The 27,775-nt window shown below is 48.0% G+C and overlaps 1 protein-coding gene across 4 annotated transcripts; it reads left to right on the forward strand.

The window, feature by feature from the left end:
* The first annotated feature begins 11 nt into the window (after positions 1–11).
* LOC144723266 (uncharacterized) lies at positions 12–27,223 on the forward strand. 4 transcript variants are annotated; one of them, XM_078601859.1, is made up of 10 exons: positions 12–163; positions 2,911–3,125; positions 8,966–9,094; positions 11,356–11,396; positions 12,224–12,284; positions 12,885–13,012; positions 15,388–15,443; positions 18,284–18,394; positions 20,115–20,232; positions 25,297–27,223. In XM_078601859.1, the coding sequence occupies exons 3-9, from the start codon at positions 9,007–9,009 to the stop codon at positions 20,230–20,232; spliced, it is 603 nt and encodes a 200-aa protein (XP_078457985.1). In that variant the 5' UTR covers positions 12–163; positions 2,911–3,125; positions 8,966–9,006; the 3' UTR covers positions 25,297–27,223. The 4 variants fall into 4 exon arrangements, with proteins under 4 accessions (XP_078457985.1, XP_078457986.1, XP_078457987.1 ...); XM_078601860.1 differs by having other exon boundaries at positions 25,390–27,223; XM_078601861.1 differs by having other exon boundaries at positions 18,287–18,394.
* The last annotated feature ends 552 nt before the right edge of the window (positions 27,224–27,775 follow it).

Raw genomic sequence — 27,775 nt, forward strand, 5'->3', positions numbered from 1 at the left:
GTGATTGTTGATTGACCAGCAAGTGATTGGTGATTGAACCACCATCAGGTGGAGTGGAGGTCTAAGTGGAGGGAATAACAGGTTTGGTTCACTTGCCGAACAAAGCCAGACTTGTGTGCGCTGTTTGCAGCAATCGTCCTGCCATACTCTGGAACCAAACCGGGTGAGTTGTTTGTTTTGTACGGGTACACACGTGTGTTCTGCAGTTTTCACATACGCCGCAGTACAATTGCAATACCTGTCAACCCATACGGGTTATTCTCATATTCTTCTACAGGGAAAATTAGTTTTCAGGTCCATACGGTGTACAGCCGTTTCAATAGGGGCAAACTTTGTTTTGACTGTTTGTGTTTCTCCCTTGTGATGGGATTTGGTAGGATGAACGTTGCGATTTGGAAGGGCACGGGGTGACCAATATGGTCTGAATTTGTCTGTAATAAGGTAGGGCACTGATATGGGGTTTGACAGCTATACAATTGTAACTTTATAGGTCCTCAATCGGGGCTTCATTTAGGACTGTATACAGTATTCTGGAATGTTGCTTAGGCTGGCCTAAGCAGTGGCGTTAAGGCACGGCCACTATATGTGCAAGGTCCGTCTATCCATAACTATACCTATTATCACTGCCTACTTGTTACAGACCAATGCAGACCTCATTGGTCACCCCGTGCTCTTGATAAATCTCAACGTTCAACCTACAAAGTCCCACCACACAAGGGAGAAACACAAATTGACAAAAACGAATGTTTGGCTCTTATCGAAACGGCTGCACGCCGTGTGGACTCTGTGAATACTCAACGTTCCCTGTACAAGAATTACGGGGTAAACCGTACGGATCGACACGTTATGCGTAATCCTTCACGTGCCGTGCTCGTTTAAAAGGCGTCCTGGCCAGGGCACAAACATCGGGCGAGGTGAAATGGGGGCGACGGCCTGCATCGAGCAGTGGATCGATCACGGCTGATGATGATGGTTGCGTATAAAGACACTTGACCACTTCACTTGTTCTGTCGACATTTAAGCCACGAAGCTGCTGCTGCTGCCGCTGCTTGCTAGAGGTCGCCTTTTGAGTCGGGAATGTTGACCCAAGTCCAGTGCAGGGTGGTCCAGATGTCTTGTGACCCCCCCCCCCTTCCAATTAATTGACCCCCCCTAACATTTTTCCTTCTTTCCATGTTACTTTCTCTATTTAAATAAAGTTTACTTTTAACGCTTTTTTTTTAGAATTCAACGGTGGTCACAAGATGTCTAGGAGCACCCCCGTACAGTACTAGCTACTGTACAACTATCCATAATAATTGATTTTAATTAGGATAAAATAAGAGATTGATGTGGTTGATGTGCCAGCGTAATAAGTGGGAATCGACGTTCCCCGGGACCGTCTTAAGCCGAAATGGAAGCAACTTCTTGTCCGTGGTTAGCAATGTTCACCTCCTTGTAATCAGTAACAACAACAACACAACCACCACGATTGCAACACCACTACAAAGCAATGTCCTTCACTACATTCGCAGAGTTTGAGGGTGCGGCGGGGGGGGGCACTTTCGCCGAGAAGACATCACCAGTGTTGCCCGTGTCGCCACACATTTGAAACCATCGCGATGATGATGATTGTGATGGTGGTGGTGGTGGTCGTGGAGCGGTGTTTTCACATTTGTCTATTGTTATGGCCCATCGGGGCCTTTGCAATTTGAAGAACTCACAAACTGCTCGCAGAGAGAGGCGAGCAGATGCGCACACAACGCTTACCTGTCCCAAAACCCAGAGCCGGCCCAGCCACTAAGCGACCCTTGCAATTGCAAAGGGCCCCGTGGCCAGCAGAGGGTCACTGCTAGCTCGTGGGTGAAAAAAATCATACATCAAAGAGGCCTCCGACCAAATTTTGCTTAGGGCCCCCAAAGGTCTAGGGCCGGTTCTGCCAAAACCCCTTCTATCAACAGCGCCCTACCCCATTACAGACCAATTCGGACCTTTATTAGTCACCCCGTGCCCCTTTTATAAATCACGACGTTCATCCTACAAAGTCCCATCGCAAGGCGAGAAAGACAAACAAATAGACACGCATTTTTTAAAAAAATCAAATTTCCCTGTACAAGAATACGGTTAAACCGTCTGGGTTGACACGGTATGGGCACGTCTAACTTCTACATCATGCGTGTGTCCAGTTAAGGCGCACGCTTTTCAACCAAAACAACCCAACCAAATCTTCTACTGCAGTCACGAAAGCTTTAAATCGAAATTTAACCGCCACTACGGGGTGGGATTCCATAAAACTTTAAGATCCTTCAACAAGCTCCGTGATAAGAAGGCTCGGCTAATCGAGTCTCTCACCTTTCTGAAGAGATGCCGCTACTCTAAGGTAATACCAATCCTCTTGATATGCAAATTCTTTTGTCAAGGTGCTCTTTTTCCCCCTCCAACCCAGCTTAAATATACGCTCCAAGCTTGGTGGTGTTTAATTCTTCACCTGAGGACGGCTGCTTGCGTTGTGGCCGAAATGTCGGGAGAATTATATTATTTTATTATGTTTTATTTTTAAATCCTTTATATTAAGTTCACTTGCTTGCTTGCCTGCTTATGACCGTGCAAATCTTTCGGTCGTTTTTTAACCCACTTCCTGTGATCCAATCGAGCTGACATTTTGCACACAGACTCGCTGTGCGTGACAATTTATTTTCGTGAAAATTTTTTTCCATAACTTTACACTTTTAGGAATTTTTTTTTATATTAATTACCAATTGCTTAATAGTGGCAGGCAATCATCTGACCCATAGGTGGCAGCCATCTCAAGCCAGAGGACGAGAGGACTCTAGCCGCCACGCATATAAAGGATTTATAGTGAAAAACTTTGTTTTTACGGGTAAATTTTTTTTATTTTATTATTTCCCTTCTACGTGACTTTACCGAAAGAACCAAGAAGACAAATCCTCTACCCCATGGCTTCCCGACGGAGAACCAAGACCTCGGGCGGGGCCCGTAAGTCGGGCGGTGGCGGCAGCGTGAGCCGAGGAGGTGGCGTGAGAGGGGCCGCCCGCGCGTCTCCCTGGGGCCCGCGGGAGAGGGCCTGGACCCTGCGGACCGGCGGGACAAGCTGGAGGTCTTCCTGCAGGACTTCGACAGGGAAGGTGCGGGGGGGTTGTTTGGCAGCCGTGGTTCTGTGGTGGGGGGGGGGGCAGCCGTGGTTTTGTGGCTTGGTGATGGTGGGGGGGGGTTTGGCAGCTGTGGTTATGTGGCTTGGTGATGGGGGGGGGGGGCAGCCGTGGTTCTGTGGCTTGGTGATGGGGGGGGGGGGTTGGCAGCCGTGGTTCTGTGGCTTGGTGATGGGGGGGGGGGGGGTTGGCAGCCGTGGTTCTGTGGCTTGGTGATGGGGGGGGGGGGGGGGGTTTGGCAGCCGTGGTTCTGTGGCTTGGTGATGGGGGGGGGGGGTTTGGCAGTCGTGGTTCCGTGGCTTGGTGATGGGGGGGGTTTGGCAGTCGTGGTTCCATGGCTTGGTGATGGGGGGGGGTTGGCAGTCGTGGTTCCATGGCTTGGTGATGGGGGGGGGTTGGCAGTCGTGGTTCCATGGCTTGGTGATGGGGGGGGGGGGGGTTTGGCAGTCGTGGTTCCATGGCTTGGTGATGGGGGGGGGGGGTTTGGCAGTCGTGGTTCCATGGCTTGGTGATGGGGGGGGGGGGGGGGTTTGGCAGTCGTGGTTCCATGGCTTGGTGATGGGGGGGGGGGGGTTTGGCAGCCGTGGTTCCATGGCTTGGTGATGGGGGGGGGGGGGTTTGGAAGTCGTGGTTCCATGGCTTGGTGATGGGGTGGGGGGTTTGGCAGTCGTGGTTCCATGGCTTGGTGATGGGGGGGGGGGTTTGGCAGTCGTGGTTCCATGGCTTGGTGATGGGGGGGGGGGGGGGGTTTGGCAGTCGTGGTTCCATGGCTTGGTGATGGGGGGGGGGGGGTTTGGCAGTCGTGGTTCCACGGCTTGGTGATGGGGAGGGGGGGGTTTGGCAGTCGTGGTTCCATGGCTTGGTGATGGGGGGGGGGGGGGTTTGGCAGTCGTGGTTCCATGGCTTGGTGATGGGGAGGGGGGGTTTGGCAGTCGTGGTTCCATGGCTTGGTGATGGGGGGGGGGGGAGGGGGTTTGGCAGTCGTGGTTCCACGGCTTGGTGATGGGGAGGGGGGGCTTGGCAGTCGTGGTTCCATGGCTTGGTGATGGGGGGGGGGGGGTTTGGCAGTCGTGGTTCCATGGCTTGGGGAGGGGGGGTTTGGCAGTCGTGGTTCCATGGCTTGGTGATGGGGGGGGGGAGGGGGTTTGGCAGTCGTGGTTCCATGGCTTGGTGATGGGGGGGGGGGGGGTTTTGGCAGTCGTGGTTCCATGGCTTGGTGATGGGGGGGGGGGTTTTGGCAGCCGTGGTTCCATGGCTTGGTGATGGGGGGGGGGGGGGTTGGCAGCCGTGGTTCCATGGCTTGGTGATGGGGGGGGGGGGTTTGGCAGTCGTGGTTCCATGGCTTGGTGATGGGGGGGGGGGGTTTGGCAGCCGTGGTTCCATGGCTTGGTGATGGGGGGGGGGGTTGGCAGCCGTGGTTCCATGGCTTGGTGATGGGGGGTTTGGCAGCCGTGGTTCCATGGCTTGGTAATGGGGGGGGGGGGTTTGGCAGTCGTGGTTCCATGGCTTGGTGATGGGGGGGGGGGGGGTTTGGCAGCCGTGGTTCCATGGCTTGGTGATGGGGGGGGGGGGGGGTTTGGCAGCCGTGGTTCCATGGCTTGGTGATGGGGGGGGGGGTTTGGCAGCCGTGGTTCCACGGCTTGGTGATGGGGGGGGGGGGGGTTTGGCAGCCGTGGTTCCATGGCTTGGTGATGGGGGGGGGTTGGCACCCGTGGTTCTGTGGCTTGGTGATGGGTGGGGGGGGGGTTGGCACCCGTGGTTCTGTGGCTTGGTGATGGGGGGGGGGGAGTTTGGCAGCCGTGGTTCCATGGCTTGGTGATGGGTGGGGGGGGGTTGGCAGCCGTGGTTCTGTGGCTTGGTGATGGGGGGGGGTTTGGCAGCCGTGGTTCCATGGCTTGGTGATGGGGGGGGGGGGATTTGGCAGCCGTGGTTCCATGGCTTGGTGATGGGGGGGGGGGGGTTTGGCAGCCGTGGTTCCATGGCTTGGTGATGGGGGGGGGGGGGTTTGGCAGCCGTGGTTCCATGGCTTGGTGATGGGGGGGGGGGGTTTGGCAGCCGTGGTTCCATGGCTTGGTGATGGGGGGGGGGGGGGTTTGGCAGCCGTGGTTCCATGGCTTGGTGATGGGTGGGGGGGGGGGTTGGCAGCCGTGGTTCTGTGGCTTGGGGATGGGGGGGGGGTTTGGCAGCCGTGGTTCCATGGCTTGGTGATGGGGGGGGGGGGGTTTGGCAGCCGTGGTTCTGTGGCTTGGTGATGGGGGGGGGGGGGGGTTTGGCAGCCGTGGTTCCATGGCTTGGTGATGGGGGGGGGGTTTGGCAGCCGTGGTTCCATGGCTTGGTGATGGGGGGGGGGGGGGGGTTTGGCAGCCGTGGTTCCATGGCTTGGTGATGGGGGGGGGGTTTGGCAGCCGTGGTTCCATGGCTTGGTGATGGGGGGGGGGGGTTTGGCAGCCGTGGTTCCATGGCTTGGTGATGGGGGGGGGGGGGGTTGGCAGCCGTGGTTCCATGGCTTGGTGATGGGGGGGGGGTTTGGCAGCCGTGGTTCCATGGCTTGGTGATGGGGGTGGGGGGGGGTTTGGCAGCCGTGGTTCCATGGCTTGGTGATGGGGGGGGGGGGGGGTTTGGCAGCCGTGGTTCCATGGCTTGGTGATGGGGGTGGGGGGGGTTTGGCAGCCGTGGTTCCATGGCTTGGTGATGGGGGTGGGGGGGGTTTGGCAGCCGTGGTTCCATGGCTTGGTGATGGGGGGGGGGGTTTGGCAGCCGTGGTTCCATGGCTTGGTGATGGGGGGGGGGGGGGTTTGGCAGCCGTGGTTCCATGGCTTGGTGATGGGGGAGGGGGGGTTTGGCAGCCGTGGTTCCATGGCTTGGTGATGGGGGGGGGGGGTTTGGCAGCCGTGGTTCCATGGCTTGGTGATGGGGGGGGGGGTTGGCAGCCGTGGTTCCATGGCTTGGTGATGGGGGGGGGGGGGGGTTTGGCAGCCGTGGTTCCATGGCTTGGTGATGGGGGGGGGGGGTTTGGCAGCCGTGGTTCCATGGCTTGGTGATGGGGGGGGGTTGGCAGTCGTGGTTCCATGGCTTGGTGATGAGGGGGGGGGGTTTGGCAGCCGTGGTTCCATGGCTTGGTGATGGGGGGGGGGGGGGTTTGGCAGCCGTGGTTCCATGGCTTGGTGAGGGGGGGGGGGTTTGGCAGCCGTGGTTCCATGGCTTGGTGATGAGGGGGGGGGGTTTGGCAGCCGTGGTTCCATGGCTTGGTGATGGGGGGGGGGGTTTGGCAGCCGTGGTTCCATGGCTTGGTGATGGGGGGGGGGGTTGGCAGCCGTGGTTCCATGGCTTGGTGATGGGGGGGGGTGGCAGCCGTGGTTCCATGGCTTGGTGATGGGGGGGGGGAGTTTGGCAGCCTACGTGTATATATCGTGGTATCGCGATATCTCGGCAACGCTAATATGTATAGTCTACGCATGGAGTACATTATGCAGTGAGTTCAACAGAGTCGCAGACGTATACTTGGAGGCAACACATTTATTTAACTACAAACACATCGGGTAACTTCCCATTAACAGAACAACCTATGGTGGTAACCACTAGGCTAACTACTACGTAACTAGTGTAGTTTTTTGGGGTTAGAGCGTGTGTGTATATATATATACACACAAATGTGTCGTTAAACCTGCCACCACCCGACACAGCCAATTAGTAATGATCGTCATGTAAACGGAACGTGGCACATCCAGTATAGAACTCGCCGTGGCTGCGGCTACGCGTCACCTATTGTATTATCTCGATTATAAGACTCAATATTTTTCTCTCCTCGCTTGGATCTTTAAAAAGGAACGTTGCGGGTGTTGTGTATGTATGTCCTGTCGGTTGTGGTGAACTTCTTTCGCACCGTGCGTGGCCGAGCGTGCTCATTGGAGGTGCGGTGGGAAGGACAACAAACGAAAAGCCAGATTTGAAGCTTTCGTGACTGCAAGGATTCATATTCTTAGGTTATTTCGGTAAAGTCACGTAGGTAAAAAATTATAATTAATAAAAGTAAAATAAAAATAAAATAAAAATCCTCTCACTTGATACAGCTATCGTGATGTGACGGTCCCACCTGAAGACGGACGCTTGTGTTGCCTCCGAAACGTCGTGATTTTTATTTAATTTTTATTTTACTTTTATTAATTTTAATTTTTTACCTACGTGACTTTACCGAAAAAACCTAAAAATATGAAAACGAAAAGCCGTGCGTAATAAATCAGTTTCCAATGTAGATTTATAATGCGCTAGGAGTGACTGTGAGTGGACATTGAATCCACATGGTGACCGATGTGGACTGCCTCCTTACCACCACTGATGAATAATGGGCCAAAGTTACATCCCCCAGGTGGGAATTTTAAGTTGCCAAAAGTTACCCACAAACACGTGTCCCCCGTCACGTGTCTGAGTGCTGACCATGCTTTGTAACAATGGGAGTGAAGTGCGGTGCAGTGGTCGTAGCACATTGCGTCGAGTTCAAATCGCGGCCACGGCTCCCATCAGTGGCAAGTGGTATCTCAACTGGTCTTAGCCCCCCCCAACCCTGCACTGACCAGCTTGGTGAAGTATGGTTAAATAACCCCCACAACCGACACAGAATCAGAAGCCTTGGTTCAGCAGTGGATTGACGAAGTGCTTTATTATTGTTATATAACAATTAATTTCTCGACGAGGCAAGCGTATTGTTAAACGTGTAACTGGCGATTCGATGAATTGTTAAGATTGATTTTCGTGTCTTGTTTTACGGTCTCATTCGTACAGTTGTATTCGTTTCATGAGCACAAATGTAACATTACCATACTGGTCAATTTCGAACATAATTCGTAACTAATATTACTTACCCCTCCCCCACACTTTTACCGGGGTCGTGCACCGCCCTTTTTAACAAATTCACTGCTGGGCGAAGGTCCCCCCCCCCCATCCCTTCAATGGAGAAGGTTATTTTACCGTCCCACTGGTCCATGCGGGTTGGTGAAAGCGGGGCGCATAGACGTGGGAGCGTAATACAGCACAACAATGGGGTTCCGCTGCGCTGCCAACTGCTTGCGAACCACGTGGCCCACGTCGCGACGAAACCTTTCGCATGACGAAATATTGTGGTGGTGGGGGTGGGGGTTGTTTTTTGTGTGGCTCATTTGTGAGTCCACGTAGTGTATCTCGAGCGACCTCTACCGCTGGTGGCTGGTTTGCTCTGGATTCTTGCAGAGCCGTCAAAGCGGTCGGTAAACTAACTCCAGGTCACAATTCTGCGGCGTGCGATAGGCGGACTACAACCATGGCCGAGTTTAATCGCAGCCCAGGCGTGCACTGCTAAGGGGCCGTCCATAAATGACGTCACGTACCGGGGGGGGGGTCGGACATTTGTGACGGGGGGGGGGGGGTGAGAAATGTGACGTCACAGCAAATGCGCAATTTTAAATAAATATAGAATTGTTATAACAACACTAATTGTTAAAACAACACTCCTACAACATCAGAGTGCAGCGCCACATTAAATACGCACTACAATGACAATAGTTTAAAGCGATTTGAAGCATGTTTTATTTTCAAAATAGAAATATGGTTTGGGGGGGGCAGAGCTTTGTGACGTCATATTTGAGGGGGGGGGGGTCTGACTTTTTGTGACGCCGTGTGACGAGGGGCGGGGTCAAAAATCGTCCAAAATCGCGTGACGTCATTTATGGACGGCCCCTAATGCAGACGTTGGTGTCGGCTGGGCGGTATGCCCCCCCCTCACCCTGTGTGCCCTCTCCCCGCCACCTTGTGCCCCAACCGCATGTCCGTGCTGCAACACAAAGTGTTGGCGCGGAAGCAGCAGATCCAAACCCTGACTAGCTCCATGCTGGAGGGGCTGAACATGTGCTACTCGCTGCGCATCTCCTCGCTGCCAGCACGTGTGCGTGCCATGAGCCTGCAGGAATATAAAGGTGCGAACTTTGACCCTCCCTTTGTTCTCAAGTTATAGCCATATTTTTGGTTCTTTCGGTAAAGTCACGTAGAATGGAAATAATAACATAATAAAAATAAAACATAATAAAATACAATTCTCACGACGTTTCGGCCACAACGCAAGCAGCCGTCCTCGGGTGAAGACCAGGTCTGTCGGAGACAGCGTCTGAATGAGCCATTTAAAGTTATAGCCATTTAAAGCTTTCGTGACTGCAGGGATTCATCTTCTTCGTTTTTTTGGGATGTTGGCTATCAACAACAAGGCAACTCCTATGACTAATTGGGCATGGGACGCAAGCGTAGGATTGATCACCCTGTCGCTGGCCGCCTTTGGGGAGGGTGTATAGTGTGAAAGGCCCAAACACCCTAGGAACCAAAGGTACACTACTGACGATGCGCTCCCCAAATTTCACCAGGCTCGCTGTTCATGAACTCTTGGAAGTGCTTGCACAAAGGATAGTAACATCTCATCCTGTGTTCTTGGAATCGGTAAAGTCACGTAGATGGGGGGGGGGGGGAAACATAATAAAAAAAACCCTTTATTTTATTTATAAAAAAATAAAAAAACGTTTATTTTATTTTTTTATGTTTCATTATTTTATCATTTCCCATCTACGTGACTTTACCGAAAGAACCAAGAAGTTATAGCGATTTCGATTTAAAGCGTTCGTGACTGCAGGGATTAATCTTCTTGGTTCTTTTGGTAAAGTCACGTAGAAATGGAAATAATAAAATAAAAAAAATAAAACATAATAAAATAATTCTCACGACGTTTCGGCCACGACGTTTCGGCCACAACGCAAGCAGCCGTCCTCAGGTGAAGAACAGGTCTGTCGAGAAGACATGGGAAGACAGACCTGTTCTTCACCTGAGGACGGCTGCTTGCGTTATTGCCGAAACGTCGTGAGAATTATTTAATTATGTTTTATTTTTATTATTTTATTATTTCCATTCTACGTGACTTTACCGAAAGAACCAAGAAGAAGTTATAGCGAGTTAATGATCTCGGCCTGGTCCGCGAATGACTGCCCCGAAAAACCCCACCAGCACGTGGCACCTGTTCTGCACTCAATTGTGTGGATGTGGTTCAGCTCTGAAGCTGACAAATGTCGGGCTTCTACTATCGTGCGATTGAACATTATTGTCTGTAGCAGCAGGGGCGAGGTGAGATAGTGCTGCAATCTACTACGCGCAATCAATCAAACTATTTCTATAGCTATATTCAGGCAAAACATGCAATACAGAGTGCTTTATAGGCATGAATAATAAGTGAAATTGTAGGCAAATGAAAATCACATTAACACATTTCAGGCAAAGACATAATAAAACTAACACTGACAGAATCCTAATTAAAAGCAAGTTTAATAAAAGTTAATTTTTAGATTTAGTTTAAAAGTGCTTAATGATTCTGAAGCCCTCCGATCCCCTGGCAGGCTGTTCCACAGTCGAGGGACCATACACACCAAAAGCCGCTTCTCCGTAGGTTTTGGTGCTGCCCTTTGGGACGACTAAGACCGATACCAGAGTATCTGAGGGATCTTGTTGGTTCATTTCTTAAGCATGGAAGACGTATACATGTGCCCAGATCATTCAACGACTTGAAAACCAATAGGAACATTAAAAAAATCAATTCTATGACTGACTGGCAGCCGGTGCAAAGATTGTAAAATGGTTTTCGTCGGTACACGTGCTGCTACATTCTGAATTAGTTGCAGTTTATTTGTTAATTTATTCGAGAAGAGCATTACAGTCGTCTTGAGTCTGCTGGTGTCTTGAAGGCATGTCAGAAAAAAATAGCTGTGATATCTGCTTCCGCAGGCCATTCTCTCGCTATGCTACGAGAGATCCGAAATAGATTCTTCATCTTGTGGCGTGAAACTGATTGGCCAAATAATTGGGATCAAACTGTGGGGAAAAGTTTAAAGAGAAATTATTACCCATAACACAGGTTTTTTTTGGGTTGGATAACGCAAATGTAAATGTCTCGTTAAACCCGCCACCACCCGACGCAGCCAATTGGTAAGGCTTGTCACGTGAACAGAACATGCCGATTCGTTATTAGTACAGCACACTGGTTATGTTGGAGAGGAAACTCGCAACGTTGACAATTCGAGTACGACGTTTCGCCAGTAATTTCAACCAGCATCAGGCGACAGCCAGATTTATATGAATATATAAATTTCGTTGAAATTATTAGCTGAATTAAATGCCTTTTAAATTGTATTCTGTCTGCCTACAGCTATGAGTCTTGGGAATGAGCAATTGGAGCCTCCACTTGAGGTGAGGCCCCTCCCATCTGCATACCAAACTATAAAATATTTTTTATTTTACCAGGTAAGGCTCACTGAGCTATATAGCTCTTCTCTTTTTTTAAACGCAACCTACCACAAATGATAGCTCAACGAAATGTATATCATCCAAATACTCAATGCATAGTAATAGGTTTTTACCCTTTTAACTGGTACAAAAACTGACACCTTTATACAAGGCATCATGTTTGCAATAACCACAACACAAGCAGTCAAAATGCAAACAAAAAGAAACAACTCTGATAATGATGTGCACTGTCCTTGAAGTTGATTGGTCCACACCCGAGACAGCTTTTCTTAGAGCCTAGTCTCCATTGGTGTTGGACCAGATGACGCCAAAAGGCGTACAACTAAAAAACAGTGCACTATCAGAGTATTGAGAGCTCGGGGTAAGCATTTACACTGAGACATTTCCTTTACCAGTGGCAAAATATAGTAATAGGTTTTTACCCTTGTATAAAGGTGTCAGTTTTTGTACCAGTTGAAAGGGTAAAAACCTATTACTATATTTGCCACTGGTAAAGGAGATGTCTCATAGTGTAAATACTCAATGCATGTTTCTAAATGTGGAGGGAAAAACTGGAGGACCCGGAGAGAAATCTACGCGACCACGGGGAGAACATGCAAACTCCAAATATGCAGGTGTCAGCTTCGGGATGGAACTCGCCAACCTCTTGTACACCAGGCGAGGTAGTTAACATCTCTCCACCGCGGCGCCCCACCCCATGTATGTGGTTGGCTGTTGCGCTGTCGTATTTGCCCCGCGTGTGTGGTTGGTTGTCTTGTGTAATTGAGCAGGAGCTGCTGGAGGCCGATATGGTGCTGGACAAGGCGATGCGGCTAAGGGGAAAACGCGTAGGTGGGTAGGGGCGAGCCCCATGGAGCAATGTTCGCATGGGTCCCTAGGTCTTGGTATATGGTCCCTATGTCTTCGCCTGGGTTCCTAAGGTTTAGCATACAGGTCCTCGCACCTACTACACCGGCTTTCCACATCCTTTCCCGCACATTCTACTCGCATCTGTCTTCCTCCCTACTCCCTCTCGAACCATTCCTACTCCCGTTCTTCGCTGCCTCCAATTCCACAAACCTCCGTAAAAGTCTCATCTGTTCCTTCCTACCTCTCCAATCAACCCATTTTTTTTTTTGCTTTTTCTGTCTGACCCTGAAGCCACCGGTGACTTGAGCTGTGTAGATTGTTGTGTGATATCCCCTCGTGTGTTTGCTTTCCCATGCGAAAGCAGTGAAAAGTTCCACCGGTATCTAACCTGCTTCAATCAAGGACATTGATTATTTTATTTGAGGAAGCCATTTACTTTTTACGGGACGGAGGGGGGGGTGGCAGTGGTGTCGTAGTGGTTCGTACACACTGCGCGATTGAACCTGGTGAACCAGAGTTTGATTCCGAGCCCCCGATCCCCTTAACGTGCGTTTTAACGTGCGTTTTTATTAAACAAACCAGGCGGTGTTAAGCTGGAGAAACAAGTGACGGTGCAGGGATCGAACAGAGGAGCGACCGCAGGAGAGGAAACGGAGAAGCTTGCTGCCCAGGAGGGATCCAGTCTGCGCAATAGAGGTTCTTCACGCAAGGTGCCACTGCCCAAAAATCGTAGAAAATTAAAACTAAACATTTTTGTTAAATGTTATGGCCCACTGAGCTATATAGCTCTTCTTCAGAAGCGACCTGGCCACAAATGATGACTCAACTAAGTGGCTTATCGTTGTGTGGAAATTTATAGCAGCCACATATTCAAAAACGCTGTTTTCTAAAAATGTGGAGGGGAAAAACTGGAGTATTCGAAAAATCTACGTGACCCGGTTCTGGTCCTTCCCTAGGTCTGCTTGGCCTGAAATTAGTTCCTCGTGTGATGTGTAAACATCGCCACTAGAGCCATAAAGGCAGCCCGACGTGGTGCCGGCTACCCCACTCCCTCGTGTGCCCTGCCGGCCTTCATAGGTGCTCGCTAAAAGCTATGGCCCCATCGTCTGTTCAAACTGTACGGGGGATCTTTGTCTTTTGTACTTGTTAATGAACTGAATTAAATAAAAGGTAGTGGTGAAGTTACTGCTAATTAATTTCACGCTTAATCATCATTGAGCATCGTTGTGGGTTTGGATTTTTAAAATAAAAACTTAAAGATGGTACTTGCATTCTCCACAATGCTCAATGAGAATTAATTATCGAGCATTGTATAATTTTCCATTTCTAACAGAAATGGTCCTTGCCATTTTAAACATCAAGTTGGTTCACCAGCATAGGTTTAAGCAATCCTGCCTGAGACACTGAATGTCCAAACCGGGTTTAGAGTTTTCTTGTGTTGACCCAACGCTGTTGAAAAGAAGACCCGTGTCGTTGGAGAGACAAATTTGGTAATATGTTGTTAATTCATTGTTAAAACTCTTGGTCTTCAACACTGACCAATGGGATGACTAAGGCCCACTATTACTGTTAGTCTCTGCCTCGCCAGCAATGAATGGAATTCCTCTTTTTTCTTTCCTGAATCACTCGGAGAATTCCTGTTGCGTCATCATGCGATTAAACGCTGCTCCGCATGGATGCATTGTGCGAACGGAGACAAATCTCTGGTGTAGCCCTTAACACGCTGTTGGGGCAAGTTCGATGAGCGAACACCTAATGAACGTGGTAGTGGTATTGGTTATGGTGTGGCCAACACTAAACCTAGGCCGCCTTTGTCTCCCCGGTGCCGATGTTTGCACAATGCCAACAATGTTAATTCTAGATTTGAAGCTTTCGTGACTGCAAGGATTCATACTCTTAGTTTTTTCGGTAAAGTCACGTAGGTAAAAAATGAGATTGAAATTAATATTTCTATTACTTTTATTCATTTTAATTGAAATTTTTTTACCAACTATGTTAGTTGTGGCCGGGAATGGAACTCTCGTCGATCGGTGCATTTGTATTGCAGTGCACCAACCACTTCGCTACCGGTCCTCCCCCGTCGTGGCGTGTGAGACTTGGTATACACGACTCGGGCACGTGGGATGAGCACCGCTGCACATGATGCGTCGTCTGAATACGTGCGCACATGCAGACGCACGCCTCTTGCGCAATGGAAAAAAAACTGGAAGGAAAATCTTCCACGCGCGTCTGACCCCACTGCCCGAATTTGAAAATGTGCGTGACCTAGTGTTTGATTTCTACCATCCACCCACTACTCATTGTGCTACCATTTAATGAATAGCTCAAGGAAATGTGGTGGAAGGTGTACATGTGCCTATGTGGTGGGCGAGTGTATGTGCGATGTAAGTTGTGTGTGTTGGGGTCTTTGAAGGGAAAAGTACGTGATGGGGTGTAGATGTGAGTTTTTTGGGGGTGTATGTGTGGTTTTTAGGTATATAATGGAATGTGTACTTGTGATGGTGTGTGTGTGTGCATATTAAATGTGTGGTATGTAGATATATAATGCAGTGTGCTGTGTTTATAGAAAGTGTGCAATGGTTTGTATGTGATTGATGTAGAGTGCATCCTGGGTAAGTGATGGGGGGGGGGGGGGTTGTGTGTGGTGTTGTGGCGAGCGGTAGCGTGCTGCGCTACGAACCTGGTGACCCGTCTTTGATTCCCGCTCCATGGGCAACGCCATTCTTGATTATCTGAAGCGGTCCTGGGCCTCCCTTAGGTCGAGTTATACCTCGTGAGCACCTGGTCCAAGTGTGTACATGTCGCCACTGGGGAGACAAAGGCGGCCGGGTGTGGTGCTGCCCACCCAACCCGTCGCGTGCCGGCCTTCGTAGGTGCTCATGAGCAGCACTTCCCCGAACAGTCTGTTAAGGCTAAACGGGAGACCTTTTTTGTGTGTGTGTGTGTGTAATGTGTCTGTGTATGTAGCTGTACAATCGAGTGTGTGGTGTATGTTCTGTGCAGGTATGTGTGTTGTTTGAACCTTTCACACCGTACATAGCCAACAGTGCTATTTGGAGGTGTGTATGTGTGTGTGCACGTGCAGCTCCCCGCTGGCAAAGCGAAGTCCTCTTCTCTGGCCACCAAGCCAAAGAAAGAAAGGTAAAACTCCACACGCGAAAGCCACCACCTCCCGAAGCCCCCGTCACGTGGCGTAGCGGCTCGACCTCCAGCGAAGCGCGCTCCACGAAATGTAGCGACCCAGCGCACTGGCTGGGGGGGAGATCTCTGCCAGGGTGTTGAGCGCACGTGGCCGCATGCCTGCCTGACATTCTGTACGGATGCCAAGTGCTGAGAGCCAACATTCACAAGGCTCATCGCAGGAGCGGACTGTACAAAGAGTTCTTGGTTTACGCTACTTTTATTTGTTCACGTGTTTTTATTGAATTATTACTCGTTCAATGTTGGGGTGGGGGAGATGGAGAGAGGGAGGGGGGGCTGTGTGTTTCTGCTGTACGTTGCGTGGTGGAGTCTTGGTTGCTCGTGGCGACGGGCAGTCCAAGAGACGTACTGCACGCGGCCGAGCCAAAACCGTCTTGGCTCTCGGCTTGGCTCTGTGGCCTGGGCGCCGAAGGAGATTATGTTGAGAATGTTCACGGGGACGGCCCGCTCTTATGGTCATGCTATATTGATCAGCTACTGCGTGATGGTAGAAAACTTGAAATGCAATTCTTGAGCCAGGGTTTCATTTTCAGCCGTTGTAACATAGCCAATTTGCGTTTCTTTAATCGCATTTCTACGATGGGTGTTTCTACACTTGTAGCGAGTTCAACCGAGTAGCAGATGTAGACTTGGAGGCAACACCTTTATTTAACTCCAACGCACAGGGTAACTTCCCATTAACAGAATAACAACCTATGGTGGTGACCACCAGGCTAGCTACACTAGTTACCACGTGACTAGCTACTACGGACCGGGACCAACAGCTCGGGTCTGTGTCCACGTGTTGGAGACTCGTTGAACGGCGAACGTAGACAAAGGTTTCTTCCAGGATGAACAACAACGCCGGTCTCTCACGGGACCCGGCTTATATTCTCTGCGGCGTGACTGGCTCCGCCCTTGGCCACGACCACCTTCCAGAACCCTCGGGATGGATCTGGATCCCAACCACGTGACCACCCCAAGCCCCCACTTGGGGTTCCTTTGTAGACTTAAGTGGTCACGTGTCCTCTCAGGTCAACCAGAGTGCCATGGCCTTTAGTAACTTCATTCCTCGGCCGGCACTCCCACACCCTGTCCTGTAGGGCTGGCACTGCACGCCAAGCGTGATGCCACCCAGCGCTATCCATCAGCGCTCACCGGGCCCATCTAGGGCAAGTACGACACCCACACCACGTGGTGTCCACGATGTCGTTACACCGCACACCGTGCCTCTCCTAGGACCGGCACTGCACAGTGACGTCCCGTGATGTCACTACACACTGATTGGTGACTTGGGCTGAGACCATAAAACCGTGACGGGCAGCTGCCTCGATTTTCTAACCCAGGACTTCAGCGGTGCCAGCTCGGCGCTTTGACCTCCGAGCCACCCGGCCAGCTCCCCCATGTGGTGTTACTTTAAGTAAGAAGCCGAGCATTCAAACGTCGAGGATGATGTAGCCATTTTTTTTTTTATAAACCCAGAAGTGAAAATGTCATTGCCTGACTTCACAAGAAGAGTCTTGGCAGCAAGTTTGGGGGGTGGAGGGGGGTGCAATTCTCCTCCTACACGGGGGCATTCGAATGCCCAATAAACACGGAGCGCATTCCCACACGAAGCTAAGAAGTGGAGCAATCGTGAATGTTCTGCTCTGGCAACGGAGATGTTAAGTTGGATGCTTATAGCTTGGCGCAGCCCTGCAATTTCTTGTTCGTGCCTCCTGCTGGCAGAACGGCCTACACCTCGAGAGAGTTCGAGAGGCATTTGGCCAAATGGTCTACGGCTGGATTAGGTGAGAGTAACCCCCATACTTTAGCCCACTGTGCGCGAGGTGCTAATTGACTCATTTATGGTGCACCCATTCTATTAAGTTGGTGGGGGAAGAGGAGAGGAGATTTAAGAAACCCGCACCATTGTTTAAACTGCCATGCCAAGATGAGACTGAACAGGCAATCTGGATTGCAAGTCAGTCCAGTGGACTAACCATTTCACCGCGCTACAAGGCTTGCATCCCTTTTGTAGCTTGGAAATGGCCTTATTCCATTTTTATAAAATTATGGCTTTTAAATCTGTCGGTGCCTGCAACACAGTTTACTTGCCCTTGATAAATCGGCCTGTCACGCAGTCAGTGTAACACTGCCCCTCTATTGCCGTAAAGCAATACTGCACTTGAACAAATATGCAATGCAAGATGATTCATTGTATCTGTGACCTTAGCTGCAACTTCTATTAACTGTGGGAGCTGTAGGGTCGGAAAACTGTTGTTATCCATGGCCCTATTCGTGTATCTGCATTTTTTTCACGGATGATAAGTGGAGCTGATTGACACATTCATCCTCTTGTCCGTGATTTTTTTTACCTTGCGTGTAAGTGTAGTGAAGTCACAAAAGCTCGTATATAATAGCACTGCAGATAATAGGATGTCTGCACATGTAAAAAAATGTAACCCGTAAAAACAAAGTTTTTCACTATAAATCCTTTATATGCGTGGCGGCTAGAGTCCTCTCGTCCTCTGGCTTGAGATGGCTGCCACCTATGGGTCAGATGATTGCCTGCCACCATTAAGCAATTGGTAATTAAATGTAAAAAAAATGTTCCTAAAAAGTGTAAAATTTTGGAAAAAATTGACGAAAATAAATTGTCACGCACAACGAGTCTGTGTGCAAAATGTCAGCTCGATTGGATCACGGGAAGTGGGTTAAAAAACGACCGAAATATTTGCACGGTCGCAAGCAAGTGAACTTAATATAAAGGATTTAAAAAATGCAGATTATTTTCAATGTTTCCATGCCTTGATTTTCAGAAGCTCCCAGAAAATGGACAGTGGTTGCTCGACTGGGAAATTTAAAAGAGGACTGTCCAGCAAATCGGCCTCATCATTAGGGGTGCGCACACCACCTGCATTTGATCCCAGGTAAAAGTGGGGTGTGTGTGTGTGTGTGCACGCGCGCGCCCGTGTTATGGAGCATAGGATAATTGTTCATACAAAGCCCCTTGATTCCGGTTTGTTGGGTTTGATTTACAATGAAAAGGGCAGTGGAATGCAGTACAAATCGCTGCTTGGCCTGGGTCCGCTTCTGTCCAAAATGTGCACCTGGTGTGGTGCTAACATTGGAGACCATAATGGATGATGGTTGACACCCAAATAGCCGGATTAACACACAGGTTTTCGGGGGGTCTCAGCCTGGTTCATTGGCTTTTAAGGCTCCCCCCCCACCCCCGCCTCTCATAAAATGTAGCATTGTGATAAATCCTATGGGTAATTTTGGAATTAAAACCATAGCATCACTGTGTGTGTTACTAGCACTTATGTGCCAAAAATTATGTTCATTTTAATCCCACCGCCAATTAGCACGGTTGGCTACTTACTGTCCGAAAGAAGTTCTACATAAAAATTCGAACTAAAATAACGAAGGTAAATTAACAACTCGGTTTTTTACACATTGGCCATGGGTGGTAGTGAAACAGTCAAGGGGGGGGGGGGGGGATTTAATTTACAGAGGGGGCTCCATAAAATGATAACAGCCCCGGGTCCCCATGAAGCTTAATCCAGCCCTGGTCCGAACACCATCATCACGTTACCCGTGCGATCTTTACTTTACTAGGTACTCTTAACAAGACTTGCCCCAGCAGTCTACACCACTCTCAATGGTTGGAAATAGTGATCCAGTTTAGATGAAGTGTCAACTTTTTACCTGTGGCACACGACGGATAAGGGCGTAGAGTAAAGGATATAGTAATGCATTGGGTAAAATTTATTTGGCAGAGATAAGACGGGGGGATTAAGAGGGAAGAGGATGGAAAAGGAATATAAAAATGGAAACAAAGAGTTGGGAAAGATGAGGATAGGATGGAAAAGTCTGCATAAGGTCCTCAATGTTTGTGTTCATGAGGTGTAGTGGAAGGGGGGGGAGAGTCAGTGGGGGTGGCCACACAATACATGTGATTTACGGGTGGCATGAGCCAGAGGTCGCAAACGGGTTTTGATTCCTTACCCGTACCCGGCCGCACCAGGGTCGAAAACGGGTACCCGTATCCGGCCGTACCCATACCCTACCCGTACCCAGCCGGGTATCGGGTACCTGATTGCGACCTCTGGGATGAAGCCATGTTGCAGGCGCGGGTGGGTTGATTCTAGGAACTTGAATTGTGAGAAGAAACAAGACGTTGGGAAATGAGTGACAAACAGTTACTCACCAGTGACTCACGGCCTACCCGTACCCGGCCACACCAGGGTCGCAAACGGGTACCCGGCCGGGTACGGGTAGCCGGGTATCGGGTAGGGTATGGGTATCGGGTACCCGGTTGCGACCACTGGCATGAGCTGTTTTAGATAGACAAGTTTTGTGTGTGTCTACACATGCGGCTAACCTATTTCTACTCAAATTTCGCTAAATGCGGTTTTAATTTGCTCGAATGTGGCTTTGCGGTCTGACGTGAGGACAGCAGTGTGTGTGTGTGTGCCGTGTGCGCAACTCGCCCTCCTGGCTGCTCTTGCGCAGTTTCACTTTTATGCGCCCTTTTCTTGAAACGCATAGAGCCAAGGGAAACCCTCCTATGATGTGTTTTATTTTCAACAATGACAAATTTATGAACGATCACTACTGCGTTCCCTTGTGCATGCCGTCTGGAAGGTTGGCCCGTACGCCCCACATGTTCAGAACGCGCGCGGGGTCAAAGCTCCCGCGCGACTCCATCCGATTGAGCGGCACCACCATGGACAATGTAGAAGGAGAGACGAGCGTGTCATAGGTGAGATCGCTCAATTCCCTCCCTCTGCCTGTCGCGGAGCGATTTGTGGTGTGGTGCCTGGCCACAGCATCCATTTGTGCTTTGCTGACATAGGTCCTCGCTTGCAGCATTTTACCACAATTTTATAAGCTACATGGGGATCTTTTGCCTCTGCGTAAAAATACTCGTGTGTGATTGTATGCCTAAATAGTCACGTGTGTTTTTTATGGGTGCAGAAATTGCTACTTGGTTATGTTTGTGTGTGTGTGTGTATATGGTGGGGCGCGGTAATGTAGCGGGTTTGCTCGTTGCGCTACGAACCCCGGCCACCAGAGTTTAATTCCCGCTCATGGCCAACACCACCTAACGGTTATCTAAACTGGTCCTGGGCCTCCCCAGGTCAATTCGGCCTCACGAGTACCTGGTGCAGTGTGTAAATTGCCACTAGGGAGACAAACGTGGGCTCTCATGGTGCTGACCACCCACCCCCTCGGCCTTAATGGGTGATCACGAGCAGCACTTGCCCCAAAAAGTCTGTTAAGGCTATATGGGATAGCTTTGTCTTTGTGTGTGTAATATATGAACCAGAGTTCTATACTTGGCAATGGGTAATGTCAATGTTGAGTGATATCTTAAGCCAGTGCTGGTTCTCCTCTCCACTGGGCCTGCGTGGTGAAGTAAGATCAACCAACCACCATGAACAACACTGGGGGGACAGATGTAATTCAGCACTCCATGACTAAAGGGTTGCAAATTCTCTTCACCATGAGCCTCTCCAGTACATAATAATAATTTCCAGCCCTTCTCATTCCACTGTGGGGTTGAAGGCCTCTCAATATCCTGTTGGTCAATGGAGTTATTTGACCATACTTTGCCATGCTGGTCAATGGGGATTGGTAAAGTGGTGTTGGAGGTCATGACCGGTTCATATCACTCGCCACTGATGGCAATTGCAGCCAGAAATTGAACTCTGGTCGCCAGGCTCGGTGTAGTGCACTAACCACTGCACCACTTCTCCACCAGCACATCATACCACAGTCAAATATTAATCGCACAGCATTCAAACAATTTACCCACGCATTCCCTTCTTTTCCGCCTTGCTCATTTTAAACAATTATTTTGTAAAGAGCCATGTTTTGAGGCCCAACAAACTGATACAAGGTCCTGAGAATGGAAGATTATTCTCATTATTCCACTGCTGGGTAAAGGCACCCCCCCCCCAAACTTCCATGGCCCAGCGATGTATAATCCACCAGCTATTACCTGCACACGAGTTTCCTACACCATCTCGGACACGAGTTTCTACACTTCATCTCAGACCCATTGAAGCCTTTGGCTGCCACTCCACCGTTAGTCTCAACCATCGGCCGACATCCGTTTATAACGACGTTTCCTGCCCAAAACTACCTTTTCTTAATAATTTAAATTACGTCATTTAACCTTCTAAGCTTATCAAATCCATGCTCCTCTTTCAATGCGATTCTGAGCACAGTGTCGGAGATGATTTGACCAAAAGTTGTCACCAGACCCGTTTCTCCATGATGTGTCCTTGCCTCCAGTTTATTTGACCTTTTCTTGTTTACTTCTGATCTTCGTACTTTGTTGTAGTATGTATGTCTAGTGCAGGTGTCGGCAACCAATATAACAAAAAGAGGCGTGTTTTTGGAAATCGTAAAATAACCCTCTATTTTAAGAGCCGCAAAGCATGTGAAATAACGCCACAAAGCAGCTCCTTAGAAAGCCACATGCGGCTCTGGAGCTGCAGGTTACCTACGCCCTGTTTGTAGTGCATGCGTTCGTGTGCAAATGTAATTGTATGGGTTTATCAAACCGCTGGCTAATTACGCGTGGGTTATCTTTCGGGTTAAACTGCTTCGCTAGCAGCATGAGAGGGGAAGAGCAAAGCCTCTGCCAGTATTTCCCCTTTTTTTCTTAAGCAAAACAAATAGCACTGGGCTATAATTGCATATAGAATTGCACGGTCTGTAAATTACACGTAAATTATACACAAAGCACACAGACAGGGATGGTACTTACCAGAGGTGTGGACTCGAGTCATGTGACTTGGACTCGAGTCAGACTCGAGTCATGAATTTGATGACTTGCGACTCGACTTGGACTTGCATAACAATGACTTTGTCCCACCTCTGGTACTTACTGCATTAGCCCACGTGGATTCTTTGCGTAAACACACCTGTCAACCCCTTTATCAGTGCCTATCTTATTACAGACCAATTCAGATCATGTTGGGTCACCCCTGTGCCATTTATAAATCTCAACGTTCATCCTACAAAGTGCCACCACAAAGGAGAAACACAAATAGACGAAAATTGCCTGTATTAAAACAGCTGTACACCGTATGGACCTGAACAAAATTTTCCTGGACAAGATTATGGGTAAACCGTATGGGTTGACAGGTATGCGTAAGTTATGAAAGTATACTGAAAGTGTCCATAGAGAATTGGAGAAAATCAGCGTTGAGTGGTAAACCTAATAGTGTTTACAACCGTTTTCAAAGCCATATTGTCTTGCTGTCTTTGAATTAAAATTTAAGTGCCAACCCAGATGGTTTAATTTGGCTATTACACGGATACATGATTTCCTTAATTGCCTAAGCAACCATGATGCTGTGAGCAGTTAAAACACTTGCCATCACTGCCCACTGGAGTCCATATTTTTTTAAGATAAATAATGATTAGACCATTTTGGAGGCTGGTATTTTTTGAGTAAATTTGTCGCAGTTAGATTGTTGTGTGGGTGGGGGGATTTTTCAAATTCTGCCTGGGGTGCATGACTCTGTGTCGTGATCTCCTCGGCAGGATGTGAATTTTATGACCATCTTGTAGCGCACAAGCTGGTAGGTTGGCAGGGGGCCCAGGCTTGGCGTATTGTACGCCATGTGGCTCGCAGAGAGATCTTGTTGCGTCCAAGCCAGCGGTCAGCACCCCCCCCGAACCCCTAGCCGAGTTGGTGCAGCAAGCTAAAATGATTTATTTACAGCTGCACATTCTTGGTTGACGTTTTTTGTCGTTGCATATGGATTGAAACGTCTAAACCAAATATATATGGACCCTTGAACTTTCACAACCTAATCTGATTGGCTTACATTTAAATGCAGCTGCCTTTGATATTTTTTAACACGTTGTTTTCTGAACACGGTGAATTGTTCGTATTGTACGCAATGTGAAACCGCGTTGTGCCACCGGTTCTAACCCTCGATTGCAGTGGAGACCACTGCCTTTTGTTAAATCCAAACAAATACATTTGCATACACTATGTATAAATATAAGTAAAGGAAGTGGTCGAGAAAAAAATATGGAAATATGTTCATTGTAGGAATAGCTGTTTGGCGTTTTTTACAGAATGTCCATACTTGATTTGAGAACCAGGTAATTTAGTCCACGGGCCAGAGCAGATACCAAGTACCACCTTTAGTTAGCAAAACCTCAATGAGTAGATATCAGAGGTGTGGACTCGAGTCATGTGACTTGGACTCGAGTCAGACTCGAGTCATGAATTTGATGACTTGCGACTCGACTTGGACTTGCATAACAATGACTTTGTCCCACCTATGAGATGTGGACTCGAGTCATGTGACTTGGACTCGAGTCAGACTCGAGTCATGAATTTGATGACTTGCGACTCGACTTGGACTTGCATAACAATGACTTTGTCCCACCTATGAGATGTGGACTCGAGTCATGTGACTTGGACTCGAGTCATGAATTTGATGACTTGCGACTCGACTTGGACTTGCATAACAATGACTTTGTCCCACCTCTGGTATATATGCATTTGTGGCTAATAAGAGTGAATTATTGGATAACCCACTTCTTAGATCCATTTTTGATATGCAAGATAACACTCATTTAAAATGGTCGTCACGTCATTCACTATTGTTGGCCACATAAATTAGAACTATTTAAAGTTAAAAGTTGCTACCTCAGGTGGTGCGGACAAGTGCAATCTATGGTCTATGTTCGTGGACTAATTTGACGTTTTATAGTTTCTGATGTGTCCAGTGTGGACCCGGTGAGCATTATCCCCTCTGCTATGCACGATTAGATTTTTTCAGGGTGCTCCATTAACTCTCACACGCACAATATTCATAAAAGGCATCTACCAAATATTCCAGTACAGGACCTATATGCAAAAAGTCAACCCCAAAGATTCTATGAGGGTTTCTTTTCATAGATACATTACATTTTCACATGGATGTAAGAGATATATATTTTTTTATTATTGAAGCAAGTATGCAATATGGGCAAGTGTATTGCTGAGAAAAATGCTAAACTTGATGTATGTTTAATCTTTTATTTAAATGTGACTTACATTTCTGTTTTCTTGAATATCTCCTGGGTGCTGTTGTGTGGTCTACGGGGTAAAAATTGCATGAGACAGGCTCACATTGGACTTGCTTACAAAGGAGAACTGCCTGTTGTCACAGAAGGATGGTCAGATATTTAAGAAAGTGGTACAACTCAAGATGATGGGACGCACATCCAATATAATTACTAACAGCATGGAAAAGTGTATTTCTCTTCATGTGAACAGCAGCCCTTGTGCAGTGTTGCAAGTCCACATATTTATGATGAGCCATAAGTGTGCCATGCGCTGGCACTTGCTGTTCGTTGAATTGAGAGATGCATTACATCATAGGACGATGAGGGAAATGAAGAGGACTCTTTTTCAGAACTTTTGCAGCAAAGAGGAAAATAATGCGAACACAATTGGTAACAGTGCTCGTATAATCATCGGCCATGATCATTCCACTGTTCGATGGCTTGGGGATGCCTTCATCGCCAGCTCTAAATATTCTGCAATGTAATTCTCCACCGACCACTTGCATGCAAGTTGATTCAATTGCTCCCATCTCTCCTTGTGGATTTCCTCTCCGATGCATTACACCCCTTGGCAGCCACTACCATCATGAGCCATACATTTATATATTTGCACGGTCTTTGTGCGAAACAGCAGGACACGAATAAAAAAAAAGACATGAAAATTATAATTCAAATGCTGCCTGTTGTCACTTTGGATGTTGCCGCACGTGATTTTGTACGTTCGTGTGTGCGTATTGGGCAGGACAAACTCTCCGTCCTCTGCCAAAAGTCTGGCTCCAGTCCGAGCTAGCCAACACTGGGCCGACCGCCACATGCCCTGTCCTATGCCTCTTAGCTCGGCTGAAGATGAGCCAAGAGAAAGAACACTTCTTACCGTCAACCACCCTCCAACCCACACTACCTTACCACCCACTCGCTACTGTTGGCTTCTATTTTCTGGACCCTGATCCGGAGAGACATGCAGGGGTGGAATGCAATACCATGACGAAACGGCTGGTGAAGAAGCACTCGCAATTACATGTTGTTCTCTGACTTTCCTGCCTTGTAATTGTTTTAACTATATTATGTGATTTAAAATTAGAAGTGGTAACACGATAACTGTTAGTGTCCGTTATAAGTGTTTTGTGTTACTTGCTCACTTTTGTCTGCAAAAGCAATTTTAAGCAGGTTCATATTCTTGGATCTTTCGGTAAAGTCACGTAGAAGGGAAATAATAAAATAATAAAAATAAAACAATACAATTCTCACGACGTTTCGGCCACAATACAAGCAGCCGTCCTCAGGTGAAGAACAGAGCTGTCGGAAAAGGCTCTGTTCTTCACCTGAGGACGGCTGCTTAGGTTGTGGCCGAAACGCCGTGAGAATTTTTTTTTTATTTCCCTTCTACGTGGCTTTACCGAAAGATCCAAGTATATTATACCCTGCAGTCACGAAAGCTTTACATCGAATTTTAAGCAGGTTGTGAATGCGAACAATATTTGAAAAATGCCATTGTACTTGAAAAATATCACTGCGGTACTCCACGAAGCAGTGCAGTTTTTTGCCTGGAAGGCACCTTGATCACTGTGGTCGAACGAAAGTGAAAAATGCTTAAATTATAAACCATTTCCCTATTTTGTCACACTGCTCCCTTTCTGTTTTAATTTCAAGTGTAATGAGGTTTTTGTGTTTTTGTTGTAAGCGATGGAGTGTGCGTGTTTTTTGCATATATACAAATAAAGGTTTTATTTTTTAAGTGTGAAACGTTGATGAATCCAACCCAACTCTAATCGCTGCTGCTATTTGTATTTTCTCGAAGATCCCAAATGGGTGGTAAAAATCCATCGAAACAACAGATTTGTCCCTTGGTAAGGCACTGTTATTTCGCAAAAGTAATTGCACGAAGTCGTTACTTGCAAGGGAGCTGTGGTGCAATAGTTAGCACACGATTTACAATTGATGCGATCTTCTTGCACTGCCGTTGAAACGATGAACAAGGTTCTGAAATCTCCCTGGTCCTCAGTCCAGCTAGTAGTATAATAGGAAGGACAACTGTTGGTTTGGCAGGTCACGTATCATGGGGAAAAATTGGAGTACCCACACTACCCCAACACGACTGTTCAGTATTTAAGTCGACCATCTACCCTCTGGAATTCTCTCTGGAGACTTTAACCAGCAGTATCATGTCACCATACAAAATGCCCTTTCGAGGTATGTGTGTGGTGCTTACTCTTAACAACTGATGTACAGGCATCAGCTGCTGTGTGGCTGCAGAGCCAGATATTAAAGCATTTCACAATGTTTGACAAACGCCCTTAGCTGCTGTATTACTGAGTTTGTGGGGCTGAGAAGATGTTTCTATGGAGTAGATTGCTTCGGCTAGCATTTACTCCAGCCCCTAGAAGGGATTTCCAGATTGTCAGTAGAACACGCACTGCATTAAGTCTGGCTCTACGTGGAAATAAGTGGCGAAGCAAATAAATCTCCGTTTCTACCTCCTTTCCTGCACTTGAATTCGCAATTACAGTGGACTACACGAGTTGTGATAACTTCTCTCCTGTACCATGCCTTTTTTATTCCAATATTCAGTACAATGTATATCCGCCCTGACCAATTATAACCACTCTCACTCGGTGTATTATTTGTGCATTGTGAAACTTTTTGTCGAAATAAATGCTCACAATCCCAAACTTTTCACGGACATTGCCTCCCGTATTTCTAATATCGTCTATATTCGCTTGCATCTGACTTACGGTATTGAGTTTTTCCATGTTTAAATAAGTTTAGACTCGTCCAGTAGTAACACTTGTGCATGGTGTAACTTTAAGCCCAATAGTATTTGCACATGTGCAGTATTCGTCACTGGCTTTTCAGTAAAAAAAAGATGATTAACCTTGACTTGAAGCTGTTGTGACTGCAGGAATTACTCTTTGGTTCTTTTGGTAAAGTAACGTAGAAAGAAAATAAATTAAATAGAATACGACGTTTCGATTGCAACAAGCAGTCATCAGGTAAAACTACATTTGAGAGAGACAAAACACAGACACAAAGAAACAGACACAAATGTAGTTCTAACTGATGACAACTGCATGTGTTGTAATCGAAACGTCGTATTCAATTTTATTTATTTTCTTTCTACGTGACTTTACCGAAAGAACCAATGAATGATTAACCTTTTGTAAATTGCTCGGTTATTAGTTACGTTCTTTTAAAAGTGCTCACAGCCAGGCTAACATGTATTC

This window comes from Lampetra planeri, chromosome 17 (assembly GCF_965212315.1).
Source record: "Lampetra planeri chromosome 17, kcLamPlan1.2.h2, whole genome shotgun sequence".
NCBI classification, from domain to species: domain Eukaryota; kingdom Metazoa; phylum Chordata; class Hyperoartia; order Petromyzontiformes; family Petromyzontidae; genus Lampetra; species Lampetra planeri.